Here is a 14,980-nt window from a genome sequence, read left to right as displayed (position 1 = left end):
CACGACACAAATGACTCCAGAGAAGAAAATGAGACTAGTGAATTAACACAGCACTCCCTCACACTCAAATCCAATTCATGTGCTTGTCATGGTATCATCTCCCTGATGTCATGGTCTTCTTCAAGAATGAATGACAAACATCATCACCTGTTTATGAGCCTGACGATCAACCAGGATATGCAAACTACATAGCCAGAGTATAGCTGGCTCACCTCTTTACTAGACTAAGGTATCATATCTTATCTCAATTTTATAATTTCCCTAGGTCAAGGAAAGAACACCATAAATAGTAGGTACTTTATAATAAGCATTTATTGAATATAAGTAGACTAAAAATACTAATTTGTGTATGGGAATGGCAGGGAAGTCTTCAGAGAGGCCTCCATCCCTGATTCAGCCCAGATGAACAACAGGCACAATTCAAAAGAGGATAGAAAAGCAACATGCTGGCAAAGTGGAGGACAGGTCAGGAATAGTGTGGGCAAGGAAACAGCATGGGTCCATTAACTAGCAGGTGGTCTCTCTAATTTAACTTGGGGTAGGTGGGTGGAAGTCACATGACCTCTTCCCATTAGTTTTAGCCTGGTTCTAAGGAATTTTGAAATTATCTATTTCAATACCAGGAAGTCCTGAGCTTAAGTCTTGCCTCTGACATATACTTTGTCTGTGACCCTGGTAAAGCCTTTTAACTTTTCTGTGCTCTAGAGCAACTCTCTTAAGAATCTAAATAGAAAAGAAGGCCCTGATCTATGCTGGCAGGAATTTTCTTACCCAGAATTCCCCACACCATGAAATTGCAGTTTGGTCAATGAATTAACAATCATTTATTATGTACCTTCCATATACTGGCATTGTGCTAGTTATAGGGGATAGGAATAAAAGTTGGTATTAAAAAGTTAGATATGTAAGAAATAACAGAAGACATGCTTGGCATAATACTTAGATAAAAAGGTACAAAAACCATATTTCTTAGTCCCTAAATCCTGTCTCAGTCCTAGCTCTCCCCCTTCTTTCTTTTATCTTGTCTCCTAGCATTTTCTCCCTCACAACCCATTTAAGGATGGGAAGGGGACAGAGAAGAGAAGTGGGACCAGTGGAGTACTAGAAGAGGGGAGAGGGGAGAAAGGTTGTCAGTTACAAGAAAACAATAAATGGGTATGAGGCTAAGGATGTTTCTATCAAAGGGTTATTCGATAGCACAAAGGTTGTGGTAGGTGCCCACAACCTGTAGGGGAAATGAATGCACAGCATCTGTGCTTGTGGTCTCACTGGAGTGGACCCTCAAGACAGTTCTGATCCCAGGGGTCCACTCCAGTCTCAGGGGCTTCCCACTCATGAACACTTGGACACAACAGTATATATACAGTACGACAAGGAATGCAAGTAGCTGCCTTTAGGAAAGTCTGAAGAGGTATGAATCAGACAATCAGTTACCCAGTATTTCATGTTACTTTGCTTGAACCTCTGTTCCTAAAATTGACTTTCAACACCATCCCTGTTAATTCCTTTTCAGTGTTCCAAAGAAGTCTAGATTGTTGCCCAAGTTGGGCTGACCCTTGGGTAACATTTATTTACAGACTGAATTGCTAGTCTCCCTGGGAAAGTTTTGCCTTCTTCCAACACTGGCAAAGGTGATGAGGACTGGATGCAAATCGCAATTTTCCATGCCTTCATACATTAGAGGATCTGCCCTTCCCTTCTCATAAATCTTCCATAAAAGACCCACCCATCCCAGAGTCCTTCCTTTGTTTCTTTCAATATCTTGGTAGCATTTGGATCATTTTTGCTCTTTACGACAGGAGCAGCCAACTTCTCATTCCCAAAAGAGAGGCAATCACTACTGAGAAGATGTTTACTCTCATACGGAATCTCTTACCTTCCAGGGAGTGGACACCTTGCTCCTTGGCGGTCTTGTAGACGCTACTGAATTCGTCTCCCAGGTTGGGATCAGCCCCTGCAGCCAGCAGGACTTGCACAACACTGAGGGGGAACAGAAGCACATAAAAAGTGAGTGCCAAGGGGACCAGATACACACAACGATATCCCCAAGGAATGCCTACAGACTTGAGAAAAATCACACTCAGCATCACCTCTCTTTGTTAGTTGTGAGCTGACAATATCTCACTTCAGAGGAAGTAACTAAAGAGAAAGTGACTTGGTCCATGGTATGATGTCAGAATCAAGAGTCTCAGCACTATTTTCACTACTTTTCACTTCCTACCAATCAATAAACATCTATTAAGCACCAACTATGTGTCAGGCAAAAACAGTCCCTACCCTCGGAGCGCAGGCATGAACAGCTAGGCATATAAGAGAAAGTAACCTAAAAGTTTTCTGAATGTTTGTTATAAAAGGTGGGATCTGGCATCCAGTCTAGAAATCAGAGTCTTCCAGGCAACAAGGAAAGCCAGTGGGTTCAAAGACAAGGGGAGGGCAGATGTGGTCCTGTGCTCAAAGAACTGGTGCTGGGCCAGGGAAGCTAGATCACAGTGCATCGAAGGGAGGAAAGGACAGGATGGCTACTAAAGGTAGTGAGGGGCCAGCAAGGAAGGGCTCTAAATATGGGAGGTCTTGATACTGAACAGGGGAGTGACACAATCAGGACCTGGGCTTTGGGAAAGCCACCTTGGTAGCTGAATGGAGGAGGACAGATTAGTGTGTGTAGACTGAAGGCATTCCAAATGAGATGAAAACCTGAATGAGGGTTGTGGTGATATAAATGAAAAGGGGAGAAGTTGTGAAGTTAGGAACAAGATTTGGCAAAAGATGGGATAAATTGGCTTTATGGATTGAATCAATTGCCCAATAGTTTGAAACTACAAGAAGCCAGGTCCTATTACACCAAGACCTTTCGATGGATCCAAAGGGGCAGTTTCCATTGGAAGAAAGGAGCATTCTTGGGGTATCCTTCTGAGGTGGGGGTGGGTAGAAGATTGGTTCTAGTCAGGATGAGTTCATGTGGAAATGCATAGCATAGACTCTCATTATCAGCACCTTTATGGCTCTATATATGCTGATCCTATACAGGCAAATAAAATCATTTTGGATAGGACCAAATGGAAAACACTGAAGTTGCCTGAATCATTCCATGTCATTAATATTATATAATATTGATGTGTGCATGGGAGTGGAGTGGGCGGTAAAAGATAGCTCCTGCTTAATGATGGCAATGAGAGAGTATGTATGGTGCATCTCACTATACAAACTCCTTTTTATAAATAAACCTTTTAAAATAAAGGAAAGAAGATGGATGGGATCTGGGGGCTCAGAGTGATCACAAAGTTGTTTTAATGGCTGCCTTTGCCACCACTGACCCTGCTGGAGTCAAGTCTTGGCACCACAGGTGGTATGGTGTAATCAATCTTGACAATGCTTTTCTCTCTAGTCCTATGGACAGGATTAGCAAGAATAGTTGGCTTTTGGGAGGGAGTTCTGAATAGCATCACCATTTTTTCTCAGTTCCCTGAATTTTCCTAGTATAGTGCCTTGTTTATATTGATGATCCAGAATGTCACCTGGGCTGGATAGATGCCTCTTATGCCACTTCTGAAAAGCATTTACTTGCCTGTTAACAAAACTATCTCTCTTCAACTAGAGTCACTCATGATAACCTAGGTGATGCATGATGGTCCCCCTCTAATAAGATGTGTAAGGCTTCCCTTGTTAGATAAAAGTCAGATATCCAAAACTTGTGTTTCCCCAAGACCTTTGTGGGTTAGTGTCCTTCAAGAACAAATTGCGGTTTTGCTGAAAGCTGAGACCTCTAATTCTACCCTTAAAGCTTTTCCTCCTCCTATTAGGAAAAATTTTGCTTGGTTTGCTAATGGCTCTGCCCAGTGTGAGAAGCATGGACATTTGAACCTTGGTGACCATTAATTCAATAACTTGAGGGATACAGTCCTGGAATGTCTTCTCATTAGGATGAGCTGGAACCTACATGGTTGGCATTTGAGAAGAGGAGGCAGAAAAGATCTTCATCTGTACTAATTCTTAGGCAGTAGCCATGAGACTGCCTGAGTAGTTGGGAACCTAAAAAGTACAGCCTGGACAATCAAAATTTCTCCTTTTTGGATTCAGAATCAGTGGAAGAATTCTTCCCATCACATTTAACTTTATGAGAGAGTTGGAGAAACCATTAGGGTTCTACTGAACTCAATTTTAGGATTCTGCTCTTTATAAAAATCATGGGGACTGGAAATTTGGTCTATCACTAACCCAGACATGAGAGTCATGATACTGTATGGTGTTGGGCATGGCACTTTACTTTTACTTTTTTGTTTGTTTTTGTAAGGCAATAGGGTTAAGTGACTTGTCCAAGGTCACATAGCTAGGTAATTATTAAGTGTCTGAGGTCACATTTGAATTCAAGTCTTCCTTGGCAGTGCTCTCCCCTTTACTAAGGACGAGTAGTACAATTTTGAAATGGCAGTATGGCATAATCCTGTATGATAGTAGACTTGCCTCTGACCTGAAGTTTGATTATGCTATCTTTCATTTCAAAGCAAGAGGTTTGCCATTACTATAGTTTATTCAGGACATGGCATTGCAGTACAAGTTAAGTCTGTCAACTGTGGCAGACGTTAAAACTCTTCCAGAATATATCTTTCTTTCTTATGGACTTCTCTGCATCATTGCCTCTAATCAGGGTACTCATTTTACTAAGGAGAGTCAAGACTGGGCTCATTGCCTTCAGATTTTGGTAGAATTTTCTTTCTTGATCATCACCTCCAGGAAACTGGCATCATTGAACCCTGAATTGAATATCTAAAACTGAAGCTTTATTATCATATTCCAAATTATTAAAGCTAGATATCTCCCTATCTCCAAAAGCTCTATATGTGACAAGTTGATGCTAACCCTAGGAATATGGGTTGCTAGGCAGTGCAATGGATAGGTAGGAAGGACTCATCTTTCAGGTTCAAATCTGACCTCAGACTTACTAGTAGTATGACTTTGGACAAGTTACCCAACCTTCAGCTTCCTCATCTGTAAAAGTGGTCTGGAGGACCACAAAGGGGTGATGAAGACTTGGACATGAATGAAAATGGCTAAACAACAACTGAATCCCACAAAGGGGAAGGGCTCTCTGGTTCTGTGTCTCTTGGATGAGCCTCCAAGAAGATTAAATCTGATAAAGTCAGATTACTTTTAGACAATCACAGTTAACCCTTCCAGTTCTTTGTTATTCAATCTCTGGGCAATTGCCTGGGCTTTGAGATTTTTGCTCTGTGATTTTTTACATGGTCCAGGGAAATGATTCAGGTCCCCCATAATTGGCAGATCTCCTTTCCTCAGGGATAGATATTTCAAATAATTCTTTCTTAGTGAGAGCACAGGTATGGGGATTTCTTTTGTTTGCATATGTTTATTTCAATAATTCTTATTTTTTCCTAATGAAGAGTGGGAGGGAGAGAAAATATTTTTTGCTACCTGAAATTTTTTAAGAAACAAAACAAAAAAATTGCTAGGATTAATAAAAAGTGTTTAGAGGAGACCAAGAGATGAAATTGTTAGGAGTTGTTTTGCTTTCTAAGGACATGGGGGGGAGGGTACTAAATTTTTCTTAGAAAGATAAATTTATTTATTTAAAAAACACTTATTATCCCTTCTTTCCATTCTCTACCAAGAAGACTAAAGAAAAAAGAAAATCTACAAGTATATATAGTCTGGAGTAAATCAAATTCCCACATGGCCATGTCCAGAAATATAACTCAGTCTGTATTTTCTGGTTGCTATGTTTCTTCAGGTCTCTAGATTCATGATGCAATATTGTATTGATCAGAGTTCTAAAAAAAGTCTTTATGAAACTATTTTTACATAATTATGGGTACTATGAATCATCCATAATGAAAGGGGATGATAAGATTCAGTGGACATTTGGGTGTGTTAGCAGGTCAGAGGGCAAAACCTAGATGTCTGGAGGGTTTAATGGCAGAGCAGACAATAAGATCTAATAGTCTTCCACAATACCAGAAAGATTATAGATGATGACTGACATTCAAGCAGCTTGGGTGGCCATGTTCTCCTGGCAAAGGCTGATAGATTAAAAGAGAAGTTTAATCCACCAATACTGGGAATGAGGAGAAAGCACGAAGATTCTAGTGGAATAGGGACTTTTATGTTCCCCCTGAAAAGGGATGGGGGGAAGAGGGCTGTCCCATCGGTTTCAAGGGGGCAGAATAGTTTCTTGTGGCATCTGTTCTTTTGGTCCTTCTAGATAGGATCTGGTCTGGTGGTCTTGTTAGGGAAGAGGAAATGGGCTGGCTGATACCATGGCAAAGGAATGACAAAGGATAATCTATATAAAAGATGTTTTAACATCATTAGGACAAAGTCCCAATGCTTAGACTAGTATAAGGAGTTAAATTCACAAATACAAGCCGGGGGAATCATAATTACAACTGCAATATGTGTAAAAGAGATCTGGGGATCAAAATAGTGGCCTAAGGCTCAATACACGTTACCAGTTGTTCTCTTGTAGCCAAGATAGCTAATGTGATTTAGGGATGCATTAAGAAAGGTAGAGCTTCCAGGAATAAGAATCTGGACAGTCCCTCTGTACTGAGCTTAAAGCATGAGCTTGATTCTGGATGTAGAATTAAGAAGGGATACTGATAAGTTGGATCATGTCCAGAAGAGAGCAAGGAGGTCAGTGAGAGGGCTTGAGAACTAGGTGAAAGAGAATTAGGGATGTTCAACCTTGAGAAGACTTTTTAACAATCAAGTCATCTCAAGGTGAAATGGGGACTGGATGACTTGACTATCTGTCAATTAGGGTAATGCAATCCTTTTTTTCTTTTCTTTTTTTTTTAGTTTTTTGCAAGGCAAATGGGGTTAAGTGGCTTGCCCAAGGCCACACAGCTAGGTAATTATTATTAAGTGTCTGAGGATTTGAACTCAGGTAATCCTGACTTTAGGGCCGGTGCTCTATCCACTGCGCCACCTAGCTGCCCCAAATGCAATCCTTTTTAAGGAATGTGTTAGATTAAAAGGTTGCTGATAAAACTGTGGGGCTAGATTGATAGCCCAATGGGTACAGCAATGTCCTGGAGACTGGAGGACCTGAATTCAAATCCAATCTCAGATAATTAATAGTTGTGTGATTCTGGGCAAGTCACTTAACCCTGTTTCCAAAAAAGGGAAAAAACAAAGAAAACCCAAACAAACCAAAAACAAATCTGTGATTGTGTAATCACAGCATACAATATGAAAAAAACTGTCCTGTCTTTAGAAAAGTACTAAGTGCTAAAATGATGATAAATAATCAGATGCAGTTGTTTTATTTGATATGGAAACCTCATCCCAACTCCAATTTAGTAATAAATCTTGGAGAGTTGCTGGGATTAAAGCAACTTCACTTTAAGCTGACACATTTGATCCTTTAACCATATCAAGTCCATTTAACTCTACTATGGTATCATCCACCCTGCATCTCCATTTAGTCCATAACGATAGCATCAGGGGCAGCTAGGTGGCACAGTGGATAGAGCATCGGCCCTGGAGTCAGGAGTACCGGGGTTCAAATCCGACCTCAGACACTTAATAATTACCTAGCCGTGTGGCCTTGGGCAAGCCACTTAACCCCATTGCCTTGAAAAATCTTAAAAAAAAAAAAGATAGCATCAGATACTCTGACAAGTCTTATAGAGGTAGGTGGCTTGCCTATGATCAAACAGTTCAGGTAGGAGGAAGAAGCTAACTGCTTCTCTAAACATCTATCTTATTAAATAGATGTTCATCTGTAAGCCTTCCACTAAGCCAAAATCAATGTCCTATATTCTCTACTTAAGAAGGCATCAAAGTATAGAATATCCTTTAAAAATATTTGTATCTACTATAGTTAAAATAAGAAAAAAGTTTTGGTGCTTAAAGGAATAGGTTTTTCAAGAATCTGGAAAAGCTGTGGGGTTTTTTTTTTTTTTTTTTTTTTTTAGTTTTTGCAAGGCAATGGGGTTAAGTGGCTTGCCCAAGGCCACACGGCTAGGAAATTATTAAGTGTCTGAGACTGGATTTGAACTCAGGTACTCCTGACTCCAGGGCCGGTGCTCTATCCATTGCACCACCGAGCTGCCCCACTAAAGCTGTGCTTGTTTTAATCCACACAAGACCTGTGAAAGTGACTTCCTAAAGGATAGAAAGTTCTTAGATAGACCTGATAGAGATGGTATCTGAAACCAGGTCCTGTAATCGCTAAGTCATGGTTTTTACCATAATGCTACAGGGCTCCCCTGGATAAGACTAAAGCATGTTGTCAGGTGGGAGGTAGTATGGGATGATGGAAACTGCTAGATTTGAAGGTGGAGGACCACAGTTCATAAAGTCCTGCTACTTAAGAGCTCTTTGACCTCAGACCTCTTAGCTCCTAGACCATTACTCTTCTACCTAACCACCTTTGACTCTACTTGAAAAACAATATTGTGTTGCTTCTGTCTCCAGATCTTTGATCTAACTGTACCTTCATACTACCCCCCCATCTCCCAAGTATGATTTAGTTAATCAACATCCTTCCTAAAATGTGATACCCAGGATTCAACACAATACTAGTCTTTTGGAGGGCTTTGTCACCAAACTGACTCGTTTAAATTGGGCTATTAGGTACTACATAGAAAATGTCACAAATATGAAAATGTCACTGTTAAGCTACTAAAGATTGTAGAGACCCAGATTTAGGTTGAATGAGAGGAAAAACTTAGTAACTGTTACAAATATCTAGTAACAGAATGGGGGTTACCTTGGGAGGGAAGGGCTACCTCTTGCTGAATGTCTTGTCTTCAATTCACCTTGCTGGAAGTATATATTGTTTAAGAGTTGGCAAAGAATTGTTTCTCATTCAGGGATGGTTTGAATTCTCTTCTAGCTCCTAGATTCCTACAATCCACTAAAACTTTGAGAACTTTTGCTTAACCTCACCCCAATTCTTTCTCATCCTGTGAAGATGACTTCTGGAGACCAAGGATAAGACTTCACATTTATCTCTATGACATTTCATCTTATTCAAAGATAAACTTATTGTTTAGCCTTCTTTTTGGATCAGGTCCCAACTACCTGGAATTAGTTAATCCATCTACCTTTGTGTTCTATGCATAGCTGGTATCTTCCTATCTACTGCCTTCAGTCAAGCCACTGAAAAAAATACTGAACAGTAAAGTCCAAGGAAAAGATCTCTGAGACAGTCCATTTAACTCTCCTATGGTATCATCCAACCTGCATCTCCATTTAGTCCATAAAGATAACATCAGAGACTCTGACAAAGGTTTTCCCTGAAATCTAGGTTGCTGTTAGTCTCTTTATTGAGCACAATGTTCAGCCCTACTCTTGGTTCCTAACAGCTTCACAAAACAGGGAAACCAACTTTTCTGTATTCACAGTCACACAATCTTACCCTTTTCAGATAAGGCTGATTTAAAATCCAAGTGAAAAGGATGTGCTGCTCTAAACTCAAAAGGACAATAATTTGGTCAATATTTAGCTGTTCCATCCAATCACCCTTCAATTGCGCCTTAGAGTCTCATGTCAGGCTGTCCCTTTGGGCAGCCCATGGCACCGATTTCTTCTTCCAGACATTTCTGGGTTCAGAGGTATTGATCGTCTCTGTCCAATTTGCAGGCAGCAGAACGTGTCCAAGCAACCAAGTGCAGTCCCCTTGGCTCCGGAGGGCAGAGAATGGTCCAATGTGATGGGGAAGGAAAAGTGATTTGGTTCATCATCATGGCACTAACCCAATCACAAGAAATATGCAATTCACCTTCTAAAGCAGAAAGCTAGGAAAGAAGCCCTATGAGCTAGACCTCAAGGGCTCTGTCCAGGCCAATGACTCATCATGCAGACTCAGAGAGGACTGTTTATATTCTCTGGGGTTCAAGTCATATCCTCAAGCACTTAAAAGCATGACAAGGATGGCTGGAACTGCTGAAATTATAGAAGCTGGGTACCTATGGGCATCCAATTGCTAATGATGGTGACTAAGTGCCTACCCAGACTAGTAAGTCTTTAAAAAAATCTTTTCTGATTCCTTACTGCCTTACCCAAAAGTCAATTTAAGTGCATCAGAGAGATGCAAAACAAACTGACATTTAAAATGGAGGGGAGAAGGAATCAATATCAGCTGGGAGAGAAAGGAGTGCTTTGGGGAAGAGGCAATATTTGAGATGGGCTTCAAAGGATGGGAAACAGTTAAGCAAAGGGAGAGGAAGGGCATTTCAGACATTAAAAAAAATGCATGACAAAAGGGATGGAGTGTGCTACACATACTATGGTGGGAGAAGGTAGGAGAGAGTGTTATCTGGAATGGAGGGGAAAAGAGGGTTTTAATCCAGGCAAAAGAGCCCAAACTTTGCAACAGAAAATCACTAATGGTTTCTGAACAGAGGAGTCAGTTTAAGCAAGGGAATGAAAGAATGAATTGGAAGGGGGGGAGAGAAGAGACAGAAGGACTATTACACAGACTCCTAAGAGTGTGACCAGACCTGGAGTCATCTAGCCTACCTACTACTGAAAATGGAATGGACATCGTATAATAACATCCTTCACAAGAAGTCTTGGCCATGAGTCTTCAAGTTAAAGTTCTCAAAAAGAAATCAAGCAGTATGCATTTATTAAATACTTACTATGTACTATGCACTAGGTATTATGCTAAATTCTGAGGGATAGGAAGAAAATTAAAAACATAGTCCCTGCACTTATGGAGATCACCGCCTAATGGGGGAAACAACATGCAAAAATTATGTCTATATGTGCATATACACACATACATGCATACATACATACAAACAATATAAAGGGGGGGTATTCTCAGAAAGATTGCACTAGCAGTATAGGGGGATAAGAAATGCCTTCTTGAAAAAAAGACAGATTTTGAGATGGTTCTTGAAGGAAAGCAAGAAAATTGGGAGGTAGGGGTGAGGAAAGAGTATTCAGGCACAGGGAACTGATAGTGAAGAAGCATGGAGCTCTTCCTGTCAGTGGATCATACAGTATATGTAGGAGAAAGGAAGGAAGGAGCCCAATTCAGAGCAGAAAGAGAATATTTGTCTCCCCCATTAGACTGAGAGAACCTTGTTGGGCAGGGACTGTCTTTTACCTCTTTCTGTGTCCTTAGCACTAAATACAGTGCCTGTATTATATATAATTCATACATACATACATAAACATATAGATATATAGATATACTTATATAAGGCAGTTAATGTTTGCTGATTAATTAAAAAGCAAAGTTCAAAAGAGCAGTGGACTTTGGGAGAGTGAGGACCTATAACTAATCTGGAAGATGAATAAATCCTTACCTCTAATCCAAGTGAAATCCAATTAGCAAATTAAAGGATAATGAGTTCAGTTTGGGACATTCTGAGTTTGAGATAACCATCAGACATTCATTTTGAAATCTCCAGTAGGTGATGTGAGACTAGAGCATAGGAAAGAGAGAATAAGTCTAGATTTCTAGATCTGTGAGTCATCTGCATAGAGCTGATAATTTAATTTTGCTAAATCCAAGGAGCGCTGGTGAGGTCAGTGAATGAGAGTATATAGACAGAGAAAATAAAGAAAGAGAACCCAGTGCAAAAACCTTGAGGATCACTCAAAGTATGGAGGGCAAGATGTGAATGAACCAGCAAAGGAGACTAAAAAGATACATTCACAAAAGGAAGAGAACTCAGAGAAGTGAATGACACAAAAACTCAAGAGAGGAAACGGTGTTCAACATGTGAAATGTTTCCGAAAATTAAGAAATATGAGGTCTCCTTGTCTTCTTCTTGGCCCCAGGAGTCAGGGACCAAGAGTGAAATGTTATGTTCTAATCTTCATTGACTAGTACAGATTCAAAGTTGTTATACCACCTTGAAGGAGATAATCCATTGAGGGTACAGGGGGGGTCTTGGGGCAGACCTTATCAGGTTGACTGGACAGTGAATAAATCAAACACCTATCAACCCTTCTACAAACTAGCCTGTTCTACAGCTTCCACCAGTCAATGCCTGACCCAGGGACTCAACATCTGCCTTCCTTAAGATAAAACAGACCCAGGGACTCAACATCTGCCTTCCTTTGGATGAACATGCTCAAACCAATACCATTGCTCATGTGGATAGGGGATGACACCTATTGATGGCAGTCTCATCTCCCTTCTGTCCCACCCTTCTATTGTGTTTTTTTGAATGTCTGTTCTGGTTTTTTTTTTTTTTTTAGGATTTTGGAAGGCAAATGGGGCTAAGTGGCTTGTCCAAGGCCACACAGCTAGCTAATTATTAAGTGTCTGAGGCGGGATTTGAACTCAGGTACTCCTGACTCCAGGGCAGTGCTCTATCCACTGCACCACCTAGCCGCCCCATGTCTATTCTCCTATTAACAAACTGCCCTCCATATCACACCTGTGGTTTTCTCTGGAATTGCTTTGTACATGTTTTCTATTTAGTTGTTGATGTATACATATATATATATTGTTTTTCCAAAAGAATGAATGTGAACTCCTTCAGGGCAGGGTCGGGTCTATTTTCATTTTGTCTAAATATCCAGTGGTTAGCATACAGTAGGCACTTAATAAAAGTGTACTTACTCCAACTACTGTCCAGGGGTCAAACAGCTTTCAGGCAAGAAAGCCCAAGTGGCTGGGAGGATGGTTAAGAAAGGCTGCTGCCATGTGATCAGGATGGGGTGTGAAGATTTCTATGACTGTAGGTGTTTCCCTGGGTTGGCAACCTCTGTAGACCACGATTTAATTTGCTAATTGGGTTTTAATTAAATCAGAGGCACAGACCTGGCCAGTGACTCAAAGGGCAGGGCTTGGCCACAGCTTACAGCTTTCTGCTTTCTGTAAGTGCGTGCTTTCTGCCCTAACTGTTCTGAGAAGAGCAGGTTTAGATGCAAGTTCTAGGCCCTGTGTGTGATAGTGACAGCCTTGAAGGCAGCTAAGGCAAGTAAAGCCTGAAGAGGAATTCTCTCACTCAAAGGAATTCTTCATACAATATGAAATTTTGGATGAAACTTTCCCCTTCCAACAAGTTCTAAGAACACAGAACATTTGATGGGCACCATAAACTCCAAGGAGAACATAAAGAAGGTATTCTCATTCCACTGGGTAATTTCAGTGGAGGTAAAACAGCATGCATATGGATAAATTAAAAAAAAACCAAAAGGTAAATTTTGGGGGAGGAGGGAGAAGGAAATGATAATGATGATGATGTTTATTCTTCATTCTTGAAGGAGATCATGACATCAGGGAGTTGATGCCATGACATGCATATGAAATAGATTTAAATGAGGGGATGCTGTGCTAAGGCACCAATCTCACTTTCTCCTTCTGAAACCATCAGGATCTAGTGGTCAGATATGAATCAAGATGACTGGAGATGGTCCTAGATGCAAGATTAATCATGATTAAGTGACTTGCCCAAGATCACACTGCTAGCAAATATCAAGTATCTGAGGCCAGATTTAAACTCAGATCCTCCTCACTCCAGGGCTGGTGCTCTATCCATTATGCCCCCTAGCTGCCCAGAGGGAAGGAAAAGGGCACAAACAGCTGCTTTATATAGAAGGTGGTTGAGAAGGACTCTGAAGGAATCCAGGGAGGGAGAGTATTCCAGCCAGGGTAATGGAGGAGCTGGGAAGGGCAGAGTAGAGCACAAAGATGATTTAGGTTTTGATTGAGATCTGCTAGAAGTCCATATTAATTACAGATACAGCAGATACAACCTTTCCCTGATACAAACTCGATGAGAGCTTAGATATCTGTTATGTATGTATGGAGTATTCCCCACTCTCAAATCTGCTAGACCTAGGGAGACAGAGACAGAGAGAGAAAGGAATCTGGCAAGGCCTGTGACACTGGTTTGTGGGGAATGTGATCCATCAAAACAATGCTTTTCTCTCACATTGTCATTCACAGAGGGAGGAAGAAGCCTTAAAGAATATTTAGCACAATGGATGAGAAAATGGAGGCCTAGGAATGTTCAATGACTTGCCCAAGGTTACCTGACTAGTAACACTATGAGGATGCAATGGGATGAGAGATGTGGAAAGCACCAGGAAAAGATACAATGCCAGATAAACACAAGCTATTGAACTGTTACCAATTATCATTTGATTTCCCACTGCCATGGCAAAAGACTGAAGATGTAGGGGCAAAGTCATGGGATTCCAGTTGCATTCTGCTCCCTTAAACTTATAGATGAAGAAACTGAAGCCCATGCCATGAGGACCCCAGGTCCCATGAGAAGCCCCCAGGCTGCTGTCCCGCCATCTCAGTTTTCTGTCAAGATGAGGAATCTCAGAAATATAGACTCTGCCACTCAGTAGGGAAATCTCAGAAAATTTCAACTCAAAAGTTCATGCCCCTGTTCCTCCCACTCCCAAGGAGTAAAGGGACTTGAGGGGGAAGTGCTAAATGACTTTGGGGGAGGGGAGGAGGATTGACCTTTAAAGTCCCTTATTCTAAATCCTTAAGACTCCAGAGCTGAGGTAGGATGAACCCTCACCTGGGATACCAATAATTAGCTGAGTTACAAGGGACAAGTCATTTGTCCTTCCTTGTCTCCCAGGTCCCTTCTTTGAAATGAGGGGGGTTGAGCTAGAAGATTGATAAGAATGCTTCTACTTCTATTGTTCTTTGATTCCATGACCTCCCAACCTCATCACACTATCCTTAATCATGGATCCACAGGGGATAATTAATTCTGGAATTGGCCATGGAGAATGACCTTGACCTGAGAAATGATACTCATGGTCTCAGATGTCTCTACATAGCAGAATGAAAGCGAGACCTTCAATTCAAGGATGTAAAAGTGATCCTACACATATTACTATGGTGGCACTCAACTCATGACAAGAACAGATTAGAGGGAAGGAAAGTTCCAGTACTGTTCAGTAGGAAGACAGTTATCTGTAAGAAAATCCAGGAACCTGAGGTGGTTATAAGAACATGTCTTAAGAAACAGAGGCAGTATCCTGATGAGATGGAATCTGAAGACTTTTGGATGGAAATCAG

At 40.9% G+C, this 14,980-nt stretch overlaps 1 protein-coding gene across 4 annotated transcripts in view; it reads right to left on the bottom strand.

Moving 5' to 3' along the window:
• Positions 1–14,980, bottom strand: part of CLPB (ClpB family mitochondrial disaggregase) — a 177,126-nt gene that overhangs the window by 126,227 nt on the left and 35,919 nt on the right. For all 4 annotated transcript variants that reach the window (XM_074217294.1, XM_074217295.1, XM_074217296.1 and 1 more), the window contains exon 4: positions 1,877–1,980. In XM_074217294.1, coding sequence (XP_074073395.1) covers positions 1,877–1,980 — 104 coding nt within the window. The remainder of the gene's footprint in view (positions 1–1,876; positions 1,981–14,980) is intronic.

Source organism: Macrotis lagotis, chromosome 1 (assembly GCF_037893015.1).
Source record: "Macrotis lagotis isolate mMagLag1 chromosome 1, bilby.v1.9.chrom.fasta, whole genome shotgun sequence".
NCBI lineage: Eukaryota > Metazoa > Chordata > Mammalia > Peramelemorphia > Peramelidae > Macrotis > Macrotis lagotis.
The sequence above is the reverse complement of the archived record's forward strand: the minus strand, read 5'-3'. Positions and strand labels throughout refer to the sequence as shown.